The sequence below is a fragment of the Manis pentadactyla genome, chromosome 1 (assembly GCF_030020395.1).
Source record: "Manis pentadactyla isolate mManPen7 chromosome 1, mManPen7.hap1, whole genome shotgun sequence".
NCBI lineage: Eukaryota > Metazoa > Chordata > Mammalia > Pholidota > Manidae > Manis > Manis pentadactyla.
Window position 1 is genome coordinate 66446684 of NC_080019.1, and position 24505 is coordinate 66471188.

The 24505-nt window shown below is 43.8% G+C and overlaps 1 protein-coding gene across 2 annotated transcripts in view; it reads right to left on the minus strand.

Moving 5' to 3' along the window:
* Positions 1-4992: 4992 nt before the first annotated feature.
* Positions 4993-24505, minus strand: part of CLDN18 (claudin 18) — a 35160-nt gene continuing 15647 nt past the window's right edge. Inside the window, exons 1-5 of one of the 2 annotated variants that reach the window (XM_036877335.2) lie at positions 22265-22579; positions 11498-11662; positions 10769-10886; positions 6531-6641; positions 4993-5580 (exon numbers count right to left, since the gene is read on the minus strand). In XM_036877335.2, coding sequence (XP_036733230.2) covers positions 5409-5580; positions 6531-6641; positions 10769-10886; positions 11498-11662; positions 22265-22484 — 786 coding nt within the window. In that variant the 5' untranslated portion in view covers positions 22485-22579 and the 3' untranslated portion in view covers positions 4993-5408. Of the gene's footprint in view, positions 5581-6530; positions 6642-10768; positions 10887-11497; positions 11663-22264; positions 22580-24505 lie in introns of those variants that run through there. The other variant, XM_036877333.2, reaches the window with a different exon arrangement.

The following is a 24505-nucleotide window of genomic DNA, read 5'->3' on the forward strand; positions in this document are numbered from 1 at the left end:
TGCAAGTTCCGGGGGGTGAGGATATGATGATATTTGACCAGCTGTTCAGGGAGCGAGAGAGGACCTGTAGCAGGCATGACCTCTCCCCCAGATAAACACCTCTGCTGGCACCTAGTTCTTTATCAATTTAGGAATAATAAACTATAAATGACAAAAGACTTACAATTTACAATGGTTAAAGATATGAGGAGAATTTACTATAAGACAGTTGATATAAGGCTATTTGGATATATCTGTAATATAAAACATTTAATAAAGTTTAGCATTATTCCTTTGACTGCTTTCTAGGTAATTATATATTAGATAAATAAGCTCAATTAGCCAAATATTTTCCCTAATGAGGAGAAAAAGTTTCTCTGACATGTTCCAGGGGCCCTCTGGAAAATATCAGAGTTAGCTAGAGGTAAAAGCACTTTTCTGAATTTGGTTTTGAAAAGTTGTCAAAAGAAAAGTTTTTAAGGCATTTGCCTAAATATAATTATAGATTATTATTAAATAATACTTATTATTTAACCAGAATGACAATAAAAAGGTTTAAAGGCAAATATAGAAGGTTACACAGTTGTTAACAACACTTAGCTTATAGTCCTCTTAATATTGAGATCTTATTTTAAGCACTTAATAAACAGCTGTACTTAAGAACAAGCACTCTCAATACAATGCATTTCTATTCCTTATACCTTCTCTTATCAAAACACACATTCTTTAGCATACAGAAATGTTTACCTTATTGTATTAAGTAGTTTTAATTAGAATTTAAAACCATTTGGTACCTTAACCTTCAGTGAACACTGAAAAATAGGCTATTATAAATTGTTACATCAGCATTCTTCAGATTGATACATTTATGAACACATTTTATCATTCCTGGAAATGTGCTTTACAGCACAATTTTTCAGTGAGCACAGAATATGTCTACATAATTTAGCAAAACTTTAAGAATTTTGGTTACAACAAAAATTCTTAGACTGCAGATATATACAGTTATACATTAATACACTATTATTAAGATGTTCATTTGCTACACTTGTTTACTCATTCTTAGCAACTATGCCACATCACTTATAAAACTTTTACCAAACATTAGACAAAGTCAAGCCTTTCTTTAAAGCATCTTCTTGAAAGATTTAATAGATAACATCAACTTAAATGACTTTAAGTAAACTTGGGCAGCTGATAATTATAAGGACATGTTCGTTTCAGTTAAACTTAAATTAGCATTAATGCTGAATATTTTTTATTAGAATTTCTGGAAGTTTTGGAATGCCCAATTTTCACAAGTGCTTGTCTGTAAATAATTTTTATTAATACCATCCAGAGGTAGAAAAATATTTATTTACACATTTAGACATATAAACATATAGACTGAGACATAATGAATACAGTTAACATAAAAGAATATGTACACAGAAACTGATACAAAGATTTTTTAGTTACTAATATTTAATTGCAAAGTGATGATGTAATTATGGGTTGACCTATTGTCTGTTTGCTAAAGAGTAAGTTAAAGATAGAATCCATTCTGCCTTCTACTATGTAGTTTACAGATGGGCTTGCCCAGTTTGCAAATTACTAGAGAGAATGCAGTAGACTTGCAAAGGGAGGGAGCAGGAGATAAGGAGAGGTTATTTTAGGCTTTCCAAGGTCAGTTTGCACTGACCCGGAGTCTGTAGGCGGATTCAAGTTATTATTATCCTCCTCCCAGATTCTCTTTGAAAGTATTGTTGTTTCTTCTGGGTTAGTTTCTGCTCAGATTTGGGAGGTAAAGATTCATCACTCTCTGAGGCCATGGATTTTACAAGCGCCTCATAGCCAGTGACCGCCTGTTTAAGTTGTTCAGCCACAATGTTCTCTTCAAGAGGTTTATCTGGCAAACAGGAGGCTGTCGGGGAGGAGTCCAAACTTTCACTAAATTCCACAGGGCAAATGTTTCCGCCCAACGCCTGAGGCCCATGAAGGGTGAAGTGTTGTTGCCCCACCTTTTGCCAGATCTGTTTGTTTATGCTTCCTTCTTCAGGGAACCAGGGGCAAGTATCTTGCACAAAAGTAAGAAAAGCATCTAATTGCTGGGCCCGTACAGCAATACCATGGCCACAAAGAGTAGTTTTAAGCATATGCACAAAAAACAACCTTCGATCCAGACTGACCCATAGCTAAAGCTCTAAACGTACAAACAAAAATTTTTAAGGGTCTGACAGCCCTTTGACCCTTGCTATCCCTACTTTTACTCCTGATGCTACTACTCACATACTACCTCTAGGACTTCACCAAGTCATACCTTACAGATATGCATCTATTCACCAATGGGAGCCGCTCCTCACTGAAAGTGCCAGCCGTGCACACGAGACCTGAGTCTTCTCAGGTCCCTTTCACTCCGTATTTAGATTTTTGTTAGGGCGCCACCTGCGGATACCAGCTCCACAAACCAGATGATGCTGAATAAAGTGGGAGTGACTAGCTTAAGGAAAATACAGTGAAAGATACAAGAAAGACACAGAAACCAAAGCTGGGATCAGGAGGTTCACTGCCTGCTGATAGCAGACAAGTAATGCAGTTTATTTTCTGAGCACCACTTATATACAGAAGCTCATAATGATGTTACTTCTAGGCTGCTCTCACATCTGGTGTTGTCATTTCTGCTTCCAGTGATCTCACGGTGATCTCACTTCCTGTTGCCTGGATCCAATGATGTCACTTCCATGGTGACATCATCTCTGGCCCTCCACAGTTTCCCAACTTGCAGCAACCACTAACTGGTACTGGATCAGACCTAGTTTGCTCTAGGCAGCCAGGCTGCTGCTGAACAGACACAGATTCTGCAAGCAGAAACACTCCAGGAAGGTGCCCTCAGTTTTGAGGTGCTGAGATTCCCACCTCAACTTTCCAAAGTTCAGGAAAAAAGAGCAGAAACTGTTCAAGTGTGATATAACAATATTTTTAATATTTAATTAACAAAACATGCAGGTCAATACTCAATGCATATACAATAAGACCAAGCAACAACAAAAAAATTACAAAGCACTATCTAATTACATGAAGGCTTTCAAGCAATTAAGTGTTGGATAGAAAATATGCTTACTAAAAACCCAACCTAGGCACACCACAGTGCCTCAGACCCAACCAGGGACTTTCTGGTGGTAGGAGGGAGAGCCTGCTTGTACCCCATGACCTTCAACTCAAATCCCAAGAACCCTTAACAATCTCCATGCCCTAGATTGCTCAGCTTCCTTCTCCGACACCCTTGCTTTTTTTTTTTTAAATTTCTTGAACCGATTTATCTGTTTATTTCTTGTCCCCTCTCAGACAATGAGTTCCATGAGTACTTTACTGAATTGGTCTAAAACCATGGCTGTCTCGGTGAAGAGTCTCCGAGTTTATTTTGGCTCTCAGTGCACATAATTCCTTTGTTTAATGAGCCACGATCTGGTCTTTCCTTAGACATAGTCTGTCCAGCCTGAAGACCCCTGCAAACATCCACCTGTCTCCTTAGAGGCCCCTTTCATGGGCACTATTGGTGTGAGGACTTTGTTTTCCCAAATAATGACCCAGTGGTTAGATTGCCCCAGGGCCGGTGCTGCTCCCTGATCAGGTAGTTCTGAGGGACTGCGCGGGTCGGCCCGGCTCTGTGCTGGGGTGGAATTCCGGTGGCCTGGAGGAAGGGGGTTAGGCTCTCTGCAGCCACGATGCAAACCCAGGGAAAGTGTGTGGCTGCAAAGCGCTTTCAGTTCTTGAACATCCAACAGTCCAACCACTGTAGGAGAATTTAACGAAGGGAAGGACTAGCTGTCAGAGTAACAAAGCTGACCACAGTGCCTAATAAGTGCTACCATCAACTGACAGGGGCCTGTAGCCGGACAAGCACGGACAAGTGTCACTTGGAAGCATAACATTACATTCAGGCTCATTGCTTTTTTTTTAAAGAACTGCTTTCAACTCCCTTCCTAGGACTTGCTGTGTTCCATTATTTGGCTTTTAAAAGGGTTCCACTGACTATCACACATAGTCAAGAGTCCTGGAGACCTCAAAGGGAAAGAATTAGGATCAGTGAGCACTCGTAAAATTAGGACCTAAGTGTGGTTTTACAAAGTAAAATATAGGCATCAAAGCAATTATTTTTTTCATTTTCTTCTATCCACATGCACGGGTGAGGCTATTTCACAGAGACAGTGTGTCATTTCACTAATACATTATTTGTTCTAACTACATTTAGAATACCAAATATATTCAGGTTGACAAAAAAAAATCAATTTTTCGGTCTTCTAGGGACACTTTCTGGCCTGTGACAGAAAAAGGACCTGCAGTGAAGAGCCCAGGAGGCCTGGGGGAGAGTCTTGCTGGAATCAGCAGACGCCAAAAACAGCAAAAAGACTTGGTTTTCTCAAACTGAAATCGCTTCAGTTCAGGTAACAATCAAGATCACGGTGTACAAAAACTCAGATAATGAGCTGGGGGACATTATAAATATCTTTCCCTTATCACCTTTCCTTCATTCAGTATTTATTAGTAGCCACATTGTGGGGAGGGAGACAAAAATCAAATAGCAGAAAATTATGCCTTTTGATTGACTCTCCTTTTTTCCCTTCAGAATTGTTCTAGGGGATGAGTTGGGAAATAGATAATCAATGGGCTATTTAATGTCTTATAGGAATTCAAAACACATTCTATCATCAGATTGTGAGAAATGCTCTCACTGGTCCAAACTCAGTCAAAGAGAACAGCAGAGCGAGGCTTTAGTGACGGTCTTGCAAGATCGGGTGTCTGGCGGGCAGGCGCACTCTGGGCAGTTATCACAAGCAATTTATTCCTTAGCCTGCAAGTCCCTCCCCTGGTTCCTCATTGGCTGAGTACTACAGGGTTCACATTCTTTCCTGGATGTCGCCTAAGCAAATTATATTTATACTAGGCTCTTTTTTTACATTTGTCTTAATTTTCCTGGCTTGTTTAAAACTTTTTCTGCATTTTTTGGGAAGTGATGCAATCTTTCTTATCTTAATCTCCCTCTCCCTCCTCTCCCAGCCAGAGTGACTCCCTGGTACATGTTCTGACATGTAGGCTTCTTATTAATACCCTTTTGTTTAAACATTAATTCCTCTGGGAATAAATCACATTTAGTTTTATGCCATTTCTAACAAGATTAAGAAGGTTATTTAAAAAACAAGAAATAGAGGTTTGGAAAATGTGAGCTATAGCCTCTAATTCACATCTGATAACTCAGCTGTTTTGTGATGGAAAACTTAGAGACAGATACATGCAGCCAAGACGCTTTGGCCTCACCACAGGTGAAATCAAGGCTTTTCTAACTTCCAACTGTGAGTCCAAAGCAATTGCGAATCAAGGAAAAATGTCCTTGTTTTGGGGGGAGCTCTCATTGGGGGTGTCTTCTGCCTGTGCTGACGTGTCTTGGAGTGCTACACGTAGTCATACTTGGAAGGATGAGATTGTACCTCGTCCTCCGTGTGAGCTCCCCCATCATACATCCTCTTGTTTTTGGAGCTGGGTGCAAAGGCAGTGCTGGCCTTGAAGCCTCCAGGCTTATAGGAGACATTGTTGCCTGAGGCATGATAAGATACTGCTTTGTAACTGAAAGAAAAGAAAACATTCCATGACAACAGAAGTATCTGGAAGGAGGCCAAACCGCCCCACTTACCCTGGTAGGTCTCAGTTTTAGCACCGCAGGCCCAATGCCCCAGGAAAGTCCTCAGTCTTGGACAAATGGTGACAGCTGGACAACCTAGGCTTTGGGAATCCTGCAGTGGGGCAGAATTTCTCGCTTTGTTTTAGAGCTGGTGGTTAGTGACGAGTAAGTGCCCTCTGTTAATCAATTAAAATGAAGCTGAACCAGAAACAATGTCCAGGGGAACATAGTTATGCCAAAGAATCATAGAATTTGTGGGCTGGAAGGTCCTTACATCCAGCCCACCACCTGCAATCTGCTCAGTTTATGGATAAGGTAACCAAGTAACTAAGGCCCAGGGAGGGCAAATGGCTTGTTAGAGGTCACATAGAGGTGCCATAGAACCTGTGGCACCAGACTGGGATCCGAACTGCAGGTCCATTTCTCAGCAGCAGTACTACCAACATTTGGAACAGATGCTTCCTTGCTGTGGGGCTGGGAGCTGGCCTGTGCATTTCAAGTTGTTAAGAAGCCTCCCTGGCCCCCACCTGCTAGATGCCTGGGTCTTCCACACCTCCAGCCCTAAGCAGCAACAATCAAAAGAGTCTTCAGATATTGCCAAATATCTCCTGGGGGGCAAAATTGCTCCCAGCTGAGAACCATTGAGTTGCAGAATACTGGAGTCAGAGGGAACCTAGAAGGATGTTTTCTTTTTTTCCTTCAAATAGGATCACTCCTAAAGCTACTCAGGCTGAAATACTCTTGTTCTGCTCTTTAGTTCCCTGTAAAAGAAGGTTCATGACCCTTTAGTCTATGAAATTCTTCTATATATGTAAGCTGATCATTCTGGCTGCAAATTATACTTTAAAATGGACTAGGATCAAATGCCTGATTGCATTTGGATTGGGGGACTCACTTGGTTTCCTCCGGTGCCAGACCCCGGCAGGCGATGCACATCATCACACCCCCAATTAGCGTGAGGCCTCCAGCGACCCAGCCCACGAACAGAGCTGAACCAAAAGTATACCTGCGTGGGGAGATACGGCTATGAACGTGACTGACTCAACTCTCCAGGCTCCACCCACTGCCCCTGGCCACACAGACTCTCTAACCCCCACTTTTGGATTCCATGCCAATCTCCACACATTGCCTCACCCCCGGAGACATGCTCCTCTGGATCACAGCCAGCTGATCATGTGCCCTGCAGAACAGAACTGGGACTGCGGTTAGTCAGCAAAAGAGCAGTGGGATTCGTGGGCCCTTAGCATCACTAAAGCACAGAATTAATTATGTCTTTAATCTCAGAAGACATTACAGGAAATCCTCCTCCCTCCCTATTGGCAAAGAGGAGTGTCTTAAAGGCTTGGCAAGAGAAGCTTGAGAGATATGAAATCAGTCTCAAGTTATTATTTCTTAAGGAATTTTGGTCCCTTGAGTTCTTATGGGCCAAGAAGGTTTCATCTTTCCTAACTCAAGTAACCCTGGCAACCATCCATGAAGGTAGAAGCATTATATTCAGAAAGAACTAATATGAAGTGACCGTGCATCCTTTCATTCATTTGTTTACTCATTTATTCAACAGGTATTTACTGAGCTCCTACTATGCAGTGCCTTGTATTGGGACACCGGGGTGAAAAAGACAGACCCAGATGCTATCCTCATGGTGCTTCTGTTCCAGCCCACAGTGGACTGCTAACCTGTGGTGGTCTGGCTGCAAAGCTGGCACCCTTCCCCTGGGAGGGCCGTCTGCAACAGGACTCAGTTACATCAGAACAGGATTGTCTGAGAAAAGTGTCTCCTGAGAATAAAAGATTTCTGATTTTAAATGGACATTTAGCTGGTGGAGAGAATGATGAAATCTTCAGTGACAAAATGTGTTGGGGTGTTAGCAGGCATTTCCATGGTAGCTCCCCTGCAGAAAAGCAGAGCTCAGCATGGTGGGTACCTGCCCGTGGAGATTTCCCTTTGTGTTCCTCAGAGAGCCTGGGGCTGTCTGTGCAACAGAGAGAATCACTGGTATGTTTATAATCACAAACTAAGAACATTATACCAGGAAGAAAGACAGTTATATGTTTGCAGACCTCTGCAAACTAAGAAAATAAGGTACTTTAGATGTGCTTAAAAAGCACATATATTTTAGCAAGATCAAAGTAAACAATATAAGCCTAATGACCTAGTGTAATGTGAAGAGCAAAGCTGGCAGACTGAGCTCGGACCTTGGAAAAGTTCTGGGATAAAATTTATCTGTAGACTATTTTTACTTCCTTTGGACTAGGAAAAGACAGATATTTGGTTTGAGGGCTCTTGCCTTCGAATGAAGATCGTTATCCTGCCCTCTTATCCTCTCCAGTGTAGCTGTGGGCTTAACAGCTGACCTATACCTGGGGACCCTTGCGGGATCCGCGGTGAATCTCCTGGGGCAGCCTTGGTCTCTGCCCAGGCACAGACAGAGGCCCTCTCCTTGATATCCCTATAGATGGTTGAGAGACTGTATAATGTTAATCATAACAACAGTCACTATTTATTGGGCCGCTACTGACAGTGCTATAGCCACTTTTATCAGAATTTCATTTAATTCTCTCAACAGCCACTGGGATAGGATTTATTACACCTACTTTACAGATGTGGAATTTGAGGCCCAGAGAGGTTAAGTAACTTTTCCAAAGACCCAGGAAGGATGTAGCATTGTCAGAATTTAAATGCAGGTCCCTCTGCCTCCAAAGCCTCATTGTTAATCATTAATATATCTTTTGTGCATCAAGTCCCTTTCCTCAATTTAGACCTTCTTGGTCAAGGTTAAAAAACTTAAATACTTATTTGGGAGAAGTAAAAAACTTAAATAAGTGAAGTGGGCTGGGTATGAAAAGATTTCACTTTATTAACTCTGTTATATGGGGGAAAAAAACCCCCCAAACATGAGGGTAAGTGGCTTCAGAGTTGGGTCATTTGAGAGTGGAGGGGACTGTGGCAAAATGGAGAGTTGAGCTGCCTCTCAGCTGCAGAAATTGTTGCCATATGAGAATGAGAGCCCAGTGCTACCAGATATTTGATTTTTTTAAAATAAGAAATTGGAAAAACAGATGTGTGTGTGTGTGTGTGTGTGTGTGTGTGTGTGTGTGTGTGTGTGTGTGTGTGTGTTTGTGGTGTGAAATCTCCATAATAGGCACTGATGTGCTTTGTCCAGGTCCCTTCTGTCCCTTTAACCATTTCTGAGTTTCTTTCTAAGCTCCTGGATTCTTTTTTCTTTGCTTCTGGCCCCATGATTCCCCCTGGAGTTCTGGTTTTGGTTCAGCCACTGGAGCCTCTTTAACCACATGCACAGAGGCTGACAGTGCTGAACTCTGGCAGTTTGGGTCCAGGCACCTCTGAGATGTAATTCATGCCCCCCAGCTCCCTGGGATCAGGCTTGAGTCCCAGACTTCATCTGAAGGGCACCCCCACTCCCTATCCAGCTTCCCCTTCCTGAAGACATTACTGGCACCTGGACCCTCAGCGTCTGTTTCTCAGAATCTGTTTGTGTGACCCAACCTGTGACACTTCTAATTTTTAAAAGTTGGTGATTAATTCAGGTTATAAAATGAAATGTTTAGGTTAATACAAAACACCTCACAAACTGTGTACAGCATGAAGGAAGGCAGTTTGTAGCTCTGGTCCAGGCTCAGACTCCAGTTACACTCAGTGCAGCAATGGCAGAGGAGGGCATACGGGGACCAAACGGGGCATCAGAGCCAAAGCCCCATCCACTGACTGCCAAGATCTTTCTTGGAAGCTGTGCTGTGTTGTGTGACTTCTGGGTAGAAAAGATGAGAAGACAGAAAGAAGAGGGAAAACAGCTGCCCATCCATGGACGAAGATGTCCGGAGCCCTTTCAGAGCTCTACAGCTTCCGTCTCAGGACTGACATTGGCTGCCTGAGGGCCAGGAGCAGGTTCTCGTGAGACGGCGTGAGAGAGTGATGGTCAGCATTGGTGCAGGATGCCAGGTGGGCGGGTGACTCCTCTGGGCAGGGGCAGTGACAGTAGGCACCCAGGTACTCCAGACAAGGTGGATACTTCTAAGTAGGCTGACCAATCATCCTGATTTGCCCATGATAGGGGAGATTCCCAGGAGTTGAGATTTTCAGTGCTAAAACTGAGGGAGTCCCAGGAAAGCCAGGATGAATTGGTCAGCGAATATCTAAATTGCCCTTGTAACCAAGAGACCATGGGAGGATCATGGAGGAGGATGAAGGCAGTTTATGGGGATCACTTCTTTCCCATTCGTAAAACAAAGCAGGAACATAGATAGGGCTTGGAGCTCCAGGGACCCAGAGAGTGATGGGTTTATTGCATTGTCACACACATCCCATGGATGGTGTGGCTGGAGAAATGCCAAATGTATCCACTCTGGAGATGTTGCGTCACTGAGGTACAATATTTACATCAATCTCCCAGGATGAGATCTTTCTCCTTCAGGAATTTGCTACAGCTTCTTGCTATGAAACATGTCTCTTTGAAGTAGCTAAATGCATGCAGGTGTTAGAATTGCTCTGCCATCTTTTGACAGTCCTACCCTCCTTCAGACACCAAATTGTAATGGAGTTTCATCTCCCTCTGCTACACTGTAACCTCTGTGAGAATGGGGCCTTGTCTTTATTGTCAGCACTCATAAGAGCTCCTGGCCCACAGCAGGTGCTCTATAACACTTGTAGAATGAATGAATGAATGAGAGGAAGAGGCAGCTGTGCCAGGAAGTAACATTACTTTTGTTACCAAGACTGCATCGTGCTCATTTCTATTCAGGCTTTTACCTGTCCCTAGTCACGTTCCCATCATGGACTGGAGACACGGGTTGCTGCTCATTTTCATGCCTGAGCTAATAGTGTCAGTTTCATTGCCACACAATGGGGCCTGTGTAAGAGTGTTAGATAAATACTGTGAACTGCCGCTGTATTTCAGTGCAAATGTCAGATCAGCCTCCCATCATATCACCAAGGATATTTCACTGAAATGAAGTTTATGAATTTACAGATCATTCTTGATTTACGATATGGAACAGCTGCCTTTGATAAATTTTTGCTTTTTCAGGCACTGACAGCCACATTAGGCATATGTGTTTAATTGGATTTTTACAACAGTATTCATGATGGACTACTGAGACTAGATTAGGAGGTTACCTGTTCTGAACAGTCTGCACCATCCCACCCAGGCTGGTGTACATGCTGGCTGTAGACATCCAGAAGTTAGTGACCAGCATGTTGGCAAACACAGACACTCCAGCGATTGCACAAAGACCTGTGGACAAAGGGCCAGAAAGCTCCAGAATCAGGGATCACAATGTTTCTGAGGCACTGTATGCTTAAAGGTGTATAAATGAGCAGGCTGCAGAATATTCTATTCCTAGAGCAGGTCTGTCAATCTTAACATTGATTATTGACTTCCCAGTATATACTAGGCACTATGCTCGGTGCTTAGACTCTCTTATCTCTCTAATCGTGGAAGGGTTTGTTTGTGTGCAGAAGGAGATTTTCCCTGCATCTTGGGACCAGTGACTAATAGTACAAATATTTGGGGCCTTGTCCTTTGATGATGTCAAGAGCTCTTACCTTAAAATCATTTTATAGAGTCTTACCAAAATAATGGCTTTAGGGATTGTGTCAAATGACTACTTTAAGGTTGGGAATCTCTTAATGCGGTGGGGGTGGCAGCTAAGGGAATTTAGCCCTCATGCTAACCCTGTAGAGTACAACTGGGTCTTAATCTCAGATCTTGAATCTCAGTGTGTAAGGCTCGGATTCATGTTCAAACCATGCTCAATAGGGAGAAAATGTTTCTCTGACAGAATAATTTTGCTTTGACATTCCCAGAAACACATTTGAAAAAGGGCCCCCAGGCTCCCTGTTTACCTGCAATGATGAACATGATCCCAGAGGTCAGTGTCATGTTGGCCTTCGCAGAGTCCTCCATGCTGCCAATGCGGATGCACTTCAGGGCAAAGATGGACACCAGGAGGCCTATGGCACCCAGGACAATGCCCACGATCATCAGGGCTCGCACTGCCTGCAGCATGGCTGTGCGACAAGGGGAAAGACACAGCAGGCAGGTAAGACCACCTCACCATGATTGGTTTAGGCTCTGGTTTAATAAAGCAAAGCAGCTACAAACAGCCAGCACCAAACTTCCAAGGTACAGCAAGTCTTTAAAATGTGAACCTTGTCATTGTCAGGGGATGTGGACTTGTGGGAAATGCAAACCCATCATTTACAGCCCTCTAATTGTGAAGGACATGCACACAGATATCTTCACGCTGAGAAAATTATGGACCACTGGAGTTGGGAGGAACAATGGAATTTAGCTATTTTATTTCCTCAATTTAAAGTTTGATAATCTGGGGTCCAGGAAGGTAAAATGGCTTGACTAAGGTGACATTAAAAAGTATTGAAAGAGCTTACAGGAGAACTGTGGTGCTTTGATTTCTAACCCAAATACCTTCTCTAGTCATTTCATATTGGCTTGTTGCTTAATATAGTTGTGTCCACCTTAGGAAAACCCAGTATTTATTTAGCATATAAGGATGCAAAGTAACTAGGTGATGTACCAAGGGTACTATATTTTTGCCTCTTTCAAAAGGGACTATTAAGGTCATGGTGAGCTATAAGTTTTAGGTATATATAAAAAGATGACTCTATCAATTGCAGGCCCTTCAACATGACCAGTTTTTCAGCTGCACCCTCTCCAAGAATCTATGGAGGATGTAGGTCATGCTCCTGTTTTGACCTCTCCTTCAGATATATCCAAAGTGGCTTGCAGTGCATCTTGGAAGTACAGTGTCTCATCTCGGTGGATTATATGGAGCTCCTATAACTAGGCATGGGGATGACAGCAATTAACAAGTCAAACATCGTCAAGAACAGTCATTAAACACAACAACTACTAGCCTAATGACTTCTACAAAAGGAAGATAAATGAGTGCTTGCTGTCTTCCAGAGGGAAAGGCCCCTATTGTGGGTAGTTCTGGTAGGGAAGAACTGAAGAACTGTGGGAAGCAAAGCAGAGAGTTCCACCTACCCTAGTTGTCACAGCCAGTTGCTACTTTTGATAGAGAGCAATTAGGGGCTTTTCAGACCTTAAGAAATTTAATCCAGACACAAAAAAAACCCTGTAATGTAGGTAATATTATTACCTCTATTTCACAGTTGAAGAAATTGAGACTCAGAGGTTAAGAAACTTGCCCAAGGACATATATATCTAGGGAAAAACAGAGCTGGGGATCAAATCCAGATCTGTCTCAAAATGGACTTTGCTATCACAGTCCATTGCTTTGAGGTACTTTGCTCTGCAGAAACAGGCCGAATTCTGGCTGCTGTCAAGGTACAAGGATCTGTAAGCTCCTAACAGAATGCAGCCTCCAAACTTGGAGACTCGGCCATATTATGCCATCCCCTGAAATAGATGCTAAGAATGTATAAAGGAATTTTCTTCAAAAATCATCTCAGGGAATAACCTATCCCAGGAGATTATTTATAAATGTCACTCTCAAGACAAGGGAGCCCTGAGCGAGAATGTTCTCCAATCTGTTCAGGAAGATTTCCATCTCAAATATGGCGACTATCAGTGGAATGGCCAGCTTATTCATTTTAAGGTGTGTATCACAAGGCAATTTGTCCTGCTGGATGAATTGGTGATCAGTGAGATGTACTGAAAAGGGAGAGGGCAATCATGTAGAATTTGTTAGTCTTTTGCAGTATCTGAGGAATGGAGGCCCTGGCAACTTTCTCACCAGGCATTTCCAGCTGCTCTAGTTCTATGCCGTTGACCTCCATTCAGATGATTCTGGTTCTCTTCTCCCCAAAGAAACCTCTGATTTTAACTTAACTTCTGTGCTGGGAAGAGAATTCTATAAGTGGCCATTATCAGTCTTGGTCCTATTTGCAACTATATTCCCAGGGTGAATGTGTTGGTTTATGGGCTTGCCTGATGTGGAGAATTTGTTAACACTGACATCTTGGGCTTGCAGCCGAGTTCTGGCACTAGCCCTGTGTGACTCCAGAAAGGCAAAGAGAAATCACGAGGGCCTTGGAGTGGACCTCCGCATATGGAAGGGGTCTGGCATGTCACCCTCTGCTCTCCAAAGCCTTGCCCAATGGCTTTGATGGCCCCACAGAATGCCAGACACAAACACCCCATTCATTCCCTCATTAACAAACGCAAACAGTTGTCATCTACTTGTGTATTCATTTACGTCTTTGTGTATTAAAGAGAATGAGAACCATGTTGGTTCAGCATGTCCAGCACATGTTGGGGTGCTCCCACAGCCATACATTAACATATTCATATGCTCATCCATGAAGTTCACTCATTCATTCAAGAATCTATAAACTCAAATTATCTTAAAACCCTTTGCCAGATGCTGTAGGAGGTATATACAGTTTCATGAGAAATAATCTCTGTCTTCAGGTGGTTTACAACCTGGGAAGATTATATTTAACTGGAAATCCTGAACCTCAAATTTCTCTTCACGTTGGATGTATGCTGGCTAAGTAATCATAATAGAAGAACCACTTCCTGACAATAGCTCATAGTGTGGTTCTAGTTCTCTTTAATACGCACAATTAAGCTGTAAGCCTACGGTTCAGGACAGCTATGGAGGGAACATTTATGGGGCAGTCCCAGACTTCAGGAAACATCTTCAGGCTGTTCTGTTATTGTGTTACTATCAGAAATCTGGACATATGAGAAGAGGAAGGGACTTTGACTTTCTCTCCATCTTATCACCACGGGCCCTCTGATAAACTTCAAATCTACCCAGGAACCTGTTAGAGATTTCAAATCTGCTCTTATTCTGATATTTTAAGACTTAAGCTATTCAGAGAACAAAATCATTTATTCCTTTTGAGAAGCACCTGGCAAGGCATCTGGTTACAAAACAACCCAGAGTCAATCAACCAACCAACCAACCAATCAACCAACCAACCAAACAGACAAACAAACAAACAATATTAACCAAGTAGGATAAAGGATGTTCTTTATTCATTCTATGAAAACTTACACTATTCCAGACTCTTGGCAGGCATGGGGTTACTGGTTCTCTTTTGATTGAGTGGTTCTAATATTTATCCCTGAGAACGTATCACCTACATGCCGTGGCTGTGGCTGAGGTACAAGGTCTTCCCGATCATTGTTGGATTAGGAGGGTGGTGATGCTGCCAGGGTGGAGGTGAAAGCACTGCGATTGTCTGGTGTGGGGACCTGCTGCTGGGCCACAGGAGCCCTTGGGTCCTGGAGCCCTGGCCAGCCTGTCCTGGATAGCCTGTCCTTTGCTTCAGGCTCTCAGATGCCCTTTTGCCTCCACTGGATCAGGTTTGCATGATAAAGCTTCATTTCTTTCCTGTTCTCTCTTGATTGCTACATTTCTTTTAAACACTGGTACCTGCTTTGAAACAAGGGTCTATCCTGACCCTAGGCTCCTTTTTATTTCTTAGAATTGCTTTCCAGCTTATTCCTACCCCCTTTTTTATCCTATGATTGGAGAAGATACAACATTGGTTTATATTTTGTGGGGCCACTGTCAGAGCCCAACTCTGGGCCTAGATGGATGAACCAAGGTCTTCCCTACTTTGGAGAATCTGTGGGGGTTCTTTGGAGAGTGGGGGCTGTGATGGAGGCAGGTGCCAGGAAGTGGGGGGAAATGTTCTCCATCACTCATTGCTAGAACCCCCCTATGTCTCGTAATTACCATTAGATGCATGATGGTGACCTGAACTTCCTTTCCACCTGGAAGATTCTACTATCTGAGATTCTAATCCTTCTCAATAGATATGTAACCTGCTCCCAAAGAAGGTAGGTTTCTCTTTTAGCCACCCTGTCTCCTATTTGATATTTTGAGCAAGAGGCATAGGCTTATCAACTGATAACAGTGAGTCAACGGGATCTGTAGACTGATGCCCTGAACCAAAGGTGTGTACAGCATTCTTCCTAATGAACAATGAGGCATTATCAGACTTGAAGGGTGGGCAGGACTCAGGGCTAACAGAAGTAAACAGAAAAAGAGAACTCAGCCTTCCCTCCCTGTTGCAAAATATCTTAGTCCCCCAAAGTAGCTATGGACTGACTGACAAGCAAGGTACCTTTGGGTGTGATTCCCAACCCTGGCTGCACCTTAGCACCTCCTGGGGAAACTTACAAAGAAATTTTATGTTTTGGCCCTATGCCTAGAGATTTTCATTTAATTGTTCAGTAACTAAAATTTCAAGGAATACTCTGGGAAACCAGCCCAGCCTTCAAGAGGGCTCAGGAGTGGGTGCTTAGAGTGGAAGCTGAGAGGAAAGGGAGTTTCTAGGGGCTGTCCTCACTGAGCTGGCCGGGGTGTGGGGGTGGGGCTGATGAGGCGGCGGGGCGCCAGGACCCAAAGGCCTGACCTGGGGCTTATTTAGGGTGGAGAGGAGAACCAGTGCCTTCAGGCCCACTTGGCCTCAGACTGGATGCAGGACGCACTGGTGGAGTAGTCCAAAGGAGGGGAGCCTAGAGGAGAGAAGTCTGAGGCCAGACCTCAGAGGAAACCCCTTCAGAACAGGGCAGGAGATTCTCCAGAGCCCAGGGACCCAGTATGGATGGCCTTTGTGTATATCTTGAAATCCTACAGAGCGATGCGATACCAGGTTAGTATGGTTAGGCAAGTCTTTTAACCTCACTAAAGTGGAATTTCCTCAACTCTGGAGTGGGACAGAGATATCTCTTGCACAGAGATACTGGGAGGACCAGGTGCTACTTGGCGCCGGCAGAGAACCAAGGCGGGCTCAGTAAGGAGCAGTTTCCTCCCTCTCCCTGAAAAGAATTCTCTCTCTCCAACCCCGCAGGGCTGAGCTTGCACTAACTGTGCCTACAACTGAATCCTCTCATGTGGTGATAAATAAGGTTGAGGATTTGAAAAAGCTAAGTGCAAGGGAGTTAAAGGGCAAGAGGAGAAGATGATTTGAGAAGAGGAGGGAGAGAACGGCCTGGACCACAGCAGGGCTAAGATCAGGAAAAATGGGCAGAGGATCTGGCTGGCACTGGGGCAGAGGATGTGGCTCCATTCTCACTGCCCTTCCTGGTCGCCTCTCAGGTGCGGTTGAGCTACCTAGCTCTTGACTATGGGTGTTGCCACCAAGAAATGGTGCCGCCCCACCGACTAGTCCACGCTAGGGCATGATGTTGTGTGGGTGGCTGTCCCTACTATCAAAGCACCAACTTCCCCAACCACGGGCTGAGGAGGCATTCTGACACTTGGGTCTACCCAGCTTTGATGGTTGGAAAAAATCAGGGCAAACAGTCTCATTTTATACCATAGGCCCAGGTTCTCTTGGGCTTTGTAGATGTGTTCTCAGTTGTCTGTGGGGTCTCCTTCAGATGTACGATGATGTGTACACATTTAGATGTTTGACCACATATTTAAAAAGGCATCTTTGTGCTAAAACATGGCTCATTTTTGAAGACTGGGAAAGCAGCTTGGCCAAAAACCAAGAGGCTCCCTCAGATCTCATTTGATCTTTATAATAACTTACAATCACTCCACCTCTTAGGGCCAGTTTTTTTCCACGAGATACTGGAGAAAGATCAGCTGATGTCACAGGATCATGAGCATTAGACTTCATGTGAACCATGCAGCCAAGAGTAAGAATAAACAAGGCAGCTCCTTTAGAAAGGAGTTCATTTTTGCAATTAATTAAGAGCAGTTTCAGATTGTTTTCCCTTATGGATTTTGGATTTTGTGGCAATATTCTCTGGTTAAACGTAGTTTTGTGAAAACCTCCTGTTCCCATGTGCATAAATATGACTGAGAGGTGGATAGGAAATGCCCTGGTTCTCCAATGGCTGTTGATTTTTCACACTGAGGTAGAAAGGGGGAAATATAGTCAACTATATGAAAAAAGTCAAGATGCTCAGTACCTAAAAAGGGGCTGAGAACCAGGGAAGTGCTCAGAACACAGGTGGAATGGAGATGGAAAGGAGAAAAAAAGGACCCCCAATAATCTGTGCTTTGCTTATTTGAGTTCATGAAAGGTATTTGGTTTTGGAAAAGAAAAAAAAAGTCTGGAAGATCAAACATCCTAACTGTGAGCTCTGGGTGGTGCAGACAGGACAGTAATGATTTAATGATGTCAAGAACCAGGTCTCTCTAATGAGTTCTACACAATGATATAAAGGGCATATAAAAGTGTAGGCAAAGGGTCTGTTTGTGTTTATACAGAGGATCAAAGCCTAATTTGGCTACCCCGAAAATGAACTAAGATACGATATGAAAAAGAACTTCCAACATCAGCACTCTTGGGAAGACTCATGACAGAAGATGATCAGCAAAAAAAAAACTTCAACAAAGATCCACGCACTGTCACAGGTGTAGATGCACTCATCCCACCAGTTCCTGGACTTGCCATGGGAATGAAGAAGGAGATATCTAAGATGGCCTGTGCATACAGTAAAACAAAAAATTGGACTGGATCTATACTGTTGGAACTCAACCAAGAATTAGGAGAAGTGCAAATTGTAGCACTCCAAAATCTTACAACCACAGACTATTTATCGTTAAAAGAACATATGGGATATGAACAGTCCCCAGGAATGGGTTGTTCTAGTTTATCTGAATTCTCTCAGACTGTTTAAGTTCAGTCGGACAATATCCACCATATCATAGATAAGTTTTCACAAATGCCTAAGGTGCCTAACTGGTTTTCTTGGTTTCACTGGAGATGGCTGGTAATTACAGGTATGCTTTGGTTAGGTAACTATATTCCTATTATGTTAATGTGTGTGCACAATTTAATTAGTAGTTTAAAACCTATACATGCTGAAGTTACTCTACAAGAAGATATGTCAAAGAAATAATCAATCTTCCCAGGTTTTCTTCTGCCTGCTACTTCTGTAGCTTTTCTTCTTCCTACCTAATCACAACCTTTAAATAGAACTCGTGCCACATGTCGAATTTACCGAGTATCATAATTCTTCCAAGTGGTAAAGACACCTCAAGACAAATGCTGGGCATAGAAGCCACAGGGCATAAATATGCAAAGAAGTAAAAAGCTAACCTTTTCAAACAATAAGGCTTCTATCTCACTTACCAACTTAACATTTCCCTGTATGGCCCCGGAAGATGACTGGTTAGCCAGAGACGGGTAAGATTCCTCAAGGGAGGAACAACCTAAGACAGGCACAGTCGCAGGGGGCCATCTGGTGAGAAAATGGGGAGCAGCAGAGGTGAGGCTTAGAACCTCCCCCCTCATATTCTGAGAGAAATCTTCTGCATACATGGATGTTTATTGCCCTCGTCTAGCTCGGATTAACACATAGTCTACAGGCACACACCTGATCATCTACATTTGCTCTCTTACAACACTAAACTCTGTTTTCTACCTTTATCTCGTATCTACCTACCACTTCAGCATTTTATTAAAAATAATAATAATAGAGAAATGTGGTATCCACATATAAATCAAGTTTAAAAATCAAATGAATATTCATATTTGAACTGACTGTGTATAGTTCATAATGCATGAACAAAACCGAAAGCTTCTGTGATGACTGCCCTTGCACTGTTCACCATGTAACTTATTCACTATGTAAGAATTTGTTCTCCATGTAAGAATTTGTTCGTTATGCATCAGAAGATTGGAGACTGACGAAAATTAGGCTTGGGGTGGATTAATGATTGTGCATTGAGTATTGACCCCCCTATACAGAAATTTATTGTGGTTAACAACTATTTGATCAATAAATATGAGAGATGCCCTCACAAAAAAAAAAAAAAAAAAGAACCAGGTCTCATAAATGGGTCACAGAGCACTTTCTCACAAATGCCGTATTGTGAGGCGTTTCACACATGGGGAAAGCAAGGTCAAGAGATGTAGGTGGCCAAACTAAGCTCCCAACCCCAACTTACTGCCCACTAACTGTAAGCCCCCGCTACTGCCCCAAATCCAGTCTAAATATTTGCAAACACAGTAGAAAAAACATTACTTGACTATGATGTTATCATGGAGCCAGGGACATGAGTTTGCCAGGCGTGCCTCCTCCCCACCCTGCTCACTAACTTCCCTTTGCTTTTCCCTCCCACTGTCCCCAGGGATGGGGAAAGGTAATGACATACAAGTCATCACGCTTCCAACTCAGTAGTACTCCTAACTGTGGATTGTTATTGATATTGCTAAATGGGTCACGGTGCCCATGCACCTTCTACTCTCTTCGTGTTCAAGCCCAGACCAGTCTCTTCAATTCTAAAGGCAGCCACTCCTAGCTGGAATGTGGAAATATGGCCTGAGCATGGGGCAGGGGAAAAAACACAGAGTTGGAAGTCTTTTAGCCCCATGCTCGTATCCTGCTTCTGCCATCTTCTTGCCATTGGAATCTGGGCATGTTACCTTGTCCCCCTGAGACTCACTTTCCATTTTTGTACAAATAAAGCTAATACATATTTCCCTAATAAGATTAAACTGGAGAGTCTAAGTAAAGTTCAATAAGAGGTAGCTATTTTTATTTCTGGACATTGTCCTTAGAGAATTACTGCATGCTACATTGTTTGGAATAGGGTGAGAAGGAATCCTGGGCTAAACATTATTCAGAGCTGGTAATATACAGGTAAACAGTCCTGCAGCTACCACCCTTTACCTCATTTATCTATCTGTAGATTACATAATACAGCTAGTTGAATGGAACTAGATGATTCTGTGGCTGTAAATTCTGAATAAACGTAATACATTTTAATCAGTGAATGGAAAGAGACATTTTTGCAAGGAAGAGCGTTCACTTAGAAAGAATTGAATACTTGGTAGTGATTATTATGATTATTAACTAAAGTATTAGAAGGGTATCAGCCTCATGCCTTCATAGCACTTTAAGGCTTACTTCTCTGCTGGAGAGTGATACTCCCCTGGGTTCAAGTTCAACTCTCTGCACCCTTCCATTTCTATCTCCAAGCATTTCATCCAGCTCCTTGGCTTCATGTCCTTCTTCCCTAAGCTCCATGTCATGCCCAAGAGAATGCTTTCAGCAGCTGTTTCTGATGGCCGAGTTCCCTGTAGGTGCTAAGCCTGGGTGGTTATATCTATGCCTTTCAGCTCCCTCAGGAGCCACAGATGTGCACGAGCCACCCTCTAGCCTCCTCTGGCTGCTTCACCTCATGTCCCTGCCTTCAGCTTTTGAGTTTCTTTTCAGCCTTTCCCTCCTGGTAATCTTCCTGCCCAACCCTTACCTCAGTTGCCCAAATCTTAAGTTATCAAACAAATATTTGCATTTCGGGATGCCAGTTTACACTGTAGTCAGTCCTGCTGCATGGGGCTGGCTATTCTTAAATCCACAGTATTCTCCATTGTCACAGATTATCGACAATTCAAAGCATCTTGTTTTCTGCAAATTCAGTCCCCAAAAATGTCTTTCCTAGCTTTTGGTGGAATCCTGTGCCCCAGGCCAGACAGGCAGGACTGGGGTGCACCCCTGGGATGGCTGCTGGGGCTTGTCAGCCTATCCCCTCCTCCGTGGCTTTCCTCCTCTGAGCAGACTCTACCTCCCTAGTGTCCCAATGTCCCAAAGCAGGTCTCGCTTAGTGATCCTGTCGGTCCTGCAATGTAAGTGGTTCTAAAAATGGAGTAAATATGCAACTTTTTCTCTTCTTCTACCTATCTTCTATTTTTTTTCTGAAAATGATGATGAATTAGGTGAATTGCTTTTCACAATTCAATTTCAAGGGCTTCACAGATCAACAGGTTCATGCAAATTTCTTCACAAGAGGTTTGTTTCAGAGAGGGAAAACCCAACACCATTTTCCTTTCCTCACCAAACTCACATCTTGGCCACTCCTTGGAGCCACTAATTGGTGGGATCTTTTATTTTCTTTTTGCCTTTAAAAAAAAATACAAATAGAACTTGCATAATATCTAGAATGCAAAGTTCCTATGATATGTATTTGAAATATTTATCTGTATTAGGAGCAGAGGTTTAGCTTATTCATCTTCATGGGTGAAAGGATATTTCATTATAAGTTATTGTCCCTAATTATATTTATGTTCTGAAATTATTATAACATAATTATAGTTCTATAATTATATTCTGACACATTCTTTTCAGGAGTGCATACCAGAACTTCTCAACAGAAATGCAGAAAAAGGATATTTATAATTTAATGGCAATATACATTTTTCCCTCACCTACAGAGACTAACTTTTCATAGAAAAACTGAATTGAAAATGAAATGAAATTAGCTCTCAGTAAACTCTGGCTATGAGAAAACACCATCCAACTTGCCTACTCCCATGTGTATGGAGGCAGAAGCACCTCACGTGCACGTAAGGAGCATCTCACATGTACCTAAGCTTCTCCCTGAGGCACATCAGTCTAGTAGCATCAGTAAGAGCCATGCCCTTAAAATAGACCCATTCTTTTGGTGACCTGCTTCTTTACTATTGAGTCCTTTGACTTGAGTATGAATTCTTCCATACTCTCCCATCTGACCTAAGCCCTCTTTGACATAGTGCCAATTTCTGTTCTTATTCACACCTTTTCTGCTGAGCTAACCCTGCAAGGGTCCCCCCCAGAGTGGGAGCGCGGCGCAGGCTCTGCGGCGATTTCCTAGTCCTGGGTGCGCTGAGAGCGACGGCCGCTCCCTTGCGCTCACCTGGTCGGGCCCCCGTGCCCCCGGTGCCTACCTGGAAGGCCCAGGATGGTGAAGTAGGGTCGGCACTCGGTGAACCCCGAGCTCTGCCTCACGCAGCTCCGCCAGAGCCCTTGGTACTGGAACACGGAGGTGACGGGGTTGTCGTACAGGTCCTGGGTGCTCCACATGTCCATCCCCGTGGCGGCAACGCAGCCCGCCAGGCCCAGGATGGATAGGAGGAAGCCCACCCCTTGGAGTGTGGTGGTGGACATGGCCCCGGCACCCTGCCCTCCAGCCGCGGCCCCCGGAGCAGCTGCCCCGGTGGAAGTTGTGGGCCCGCCAGGCTCCTGGGGGGAGCTGCCCTAATCAGATGGCTCCCCGCAGCTCCTGGTGTTTGCTCACAGTGTTTTCCTTAGATAGCTGGGTTTCACTCTTGGTTCAAGGGCATTATTTTTTCATTTGTTAGGGAAGTGGCCCCAAGAGGCACTTGGCCAGTGGAGGCCCAGGTGGTTTGAGGGCAGAGCTGCCAGACGACGCCCTTCCGTCGACCAGGCCCCCAGCCCCCCAAACCCCCAGCACGCCTCCCCCTTGGGGGAAAGCTGCCCGGCCCCGCCCGGCTGCTAATCCCCACAGGCCCTTCCTTTGGCTCTGCCCCTCATGCTAAACCACCGTGGCTGATCTCACTAAGAAGAAGAAGAAGAAACACAGAAACAAAAAATCGCGCGGAAGCTCTCTGTGTCTTAAACCAGACTTTCTTATTTCTCCTCACAGCTCATAAACTTTTCACTTACTTTATTACATTTCAATCTTAGAGAAATGGGTAGGGAAGGCATTATTGTGTCCCACTCCTATTTTGTGGGGCTGGGTGAGTCAAGTGAGGTGCAGGAAGTTAAGGAACTTGTCCAGTAGCTTGAACCCCAGATGCTTTAAGAGGGCAGTGGTGGAGCTCACAGCTCATCTTCTGGTGTGGGGTCTCTCTTTCCATACAGAGTGGCAGGGGCAGGCAAAGTTGTCCCCACCTTTTGAGACCAGGAAGCCAAATCCTAGAGAGATGCTTTTGGTCCACAGGTACTGGAACTAGGGTGTGAAGGCCCAAGGTGTTCTGTTGACCTTCATCCCACCCTTCCACAAGACCCAGGGGAAGAGCATGTGGCAGATACAGAAGGTTCCACGAAGGCCAGAGAAGGGTCCGGGGCTGGCTGGGCCAAAGACCCTGACCTGGTTACTGCGAGTCCTAGAATCTGCACCTGACGCTGCCCCTAACAGTGCTGGGTGATCTAGGCAAACCGCTCAGCCCCTGCAGGCCAGAGTTTCTTCAGCTGTAACAGGTGGAGATTAAACGAGAACACTTGCAGAGCCCTTTCAGTTCTCACATGCTGTCTTCTACATTTTACGGAAGAGTTTTCACTACAGTTGGTCATAATATCAGAAATTATATAATCACACAAAAGAGAGACTTGTCTTGAGATCAGCCCTTGCATTTTGTCCCCACAGTTCTATTTTGTTAGAGAACTGATCTGTCTGATGCCTCCTGTGGGTTATCTGTGTCTGCCCTCTGAATTCAGGTACATTTTAATTAGACCTTCCCATATCCATATTTCAAGGCCTGGATGCACCTCTACACACACCCCAGTCTCTAACCTGTACAGTTTCTCCAGGAAACAAGCCTGTGCATCTGGACATTTCAATGTTATCTTGGGTGCACCCAGTCACCACTCCCATGGCTTTATTCCCAGTAAACACCGAAAGCAAATATGGAAGATCTTTCCCCTAATTTGAATGAAGGCAACACTCCCCTCAACCAGTCACCTTCCTTGCTTTAGGTTCTGGGATCAGTGTTTGTAGAGAGTGAAGCATGAGCCAGAAAACCAAAAGAGTTACTAGCAAGAGTTATGTGACTTCTGGGGAAATAGTGTTGGTGGCTCTGCATCCCCTGACCTGAGCTACAAGGCCAAGGTTAAAGAGTGGGGCGGGACAACTACAAAAAGTGACTGTGGTCTCTTCTGAGAGGGGAATTGACAAAGTAGATAGAAAATGTTGAAATAATTCAGGAATGATTCTGCCATTGTTTCTGTGGACAAAGTCCATTTTACTCATATTTCAACCAAGAGGCAAACTTTTTTCATTAAGAGATCTCTGAGTTTGGTTTCCAGTTGTTCATTTTATGATGTTTATCCAACAGACCAGCCCCCCACCCAATACCTTCACTATAGTACCACCAAAATGGTACACTGAAAATGCAAATTAAGAAAAAGGTTATTACCAATTATCTATTCTCACTCATGGAAATTTT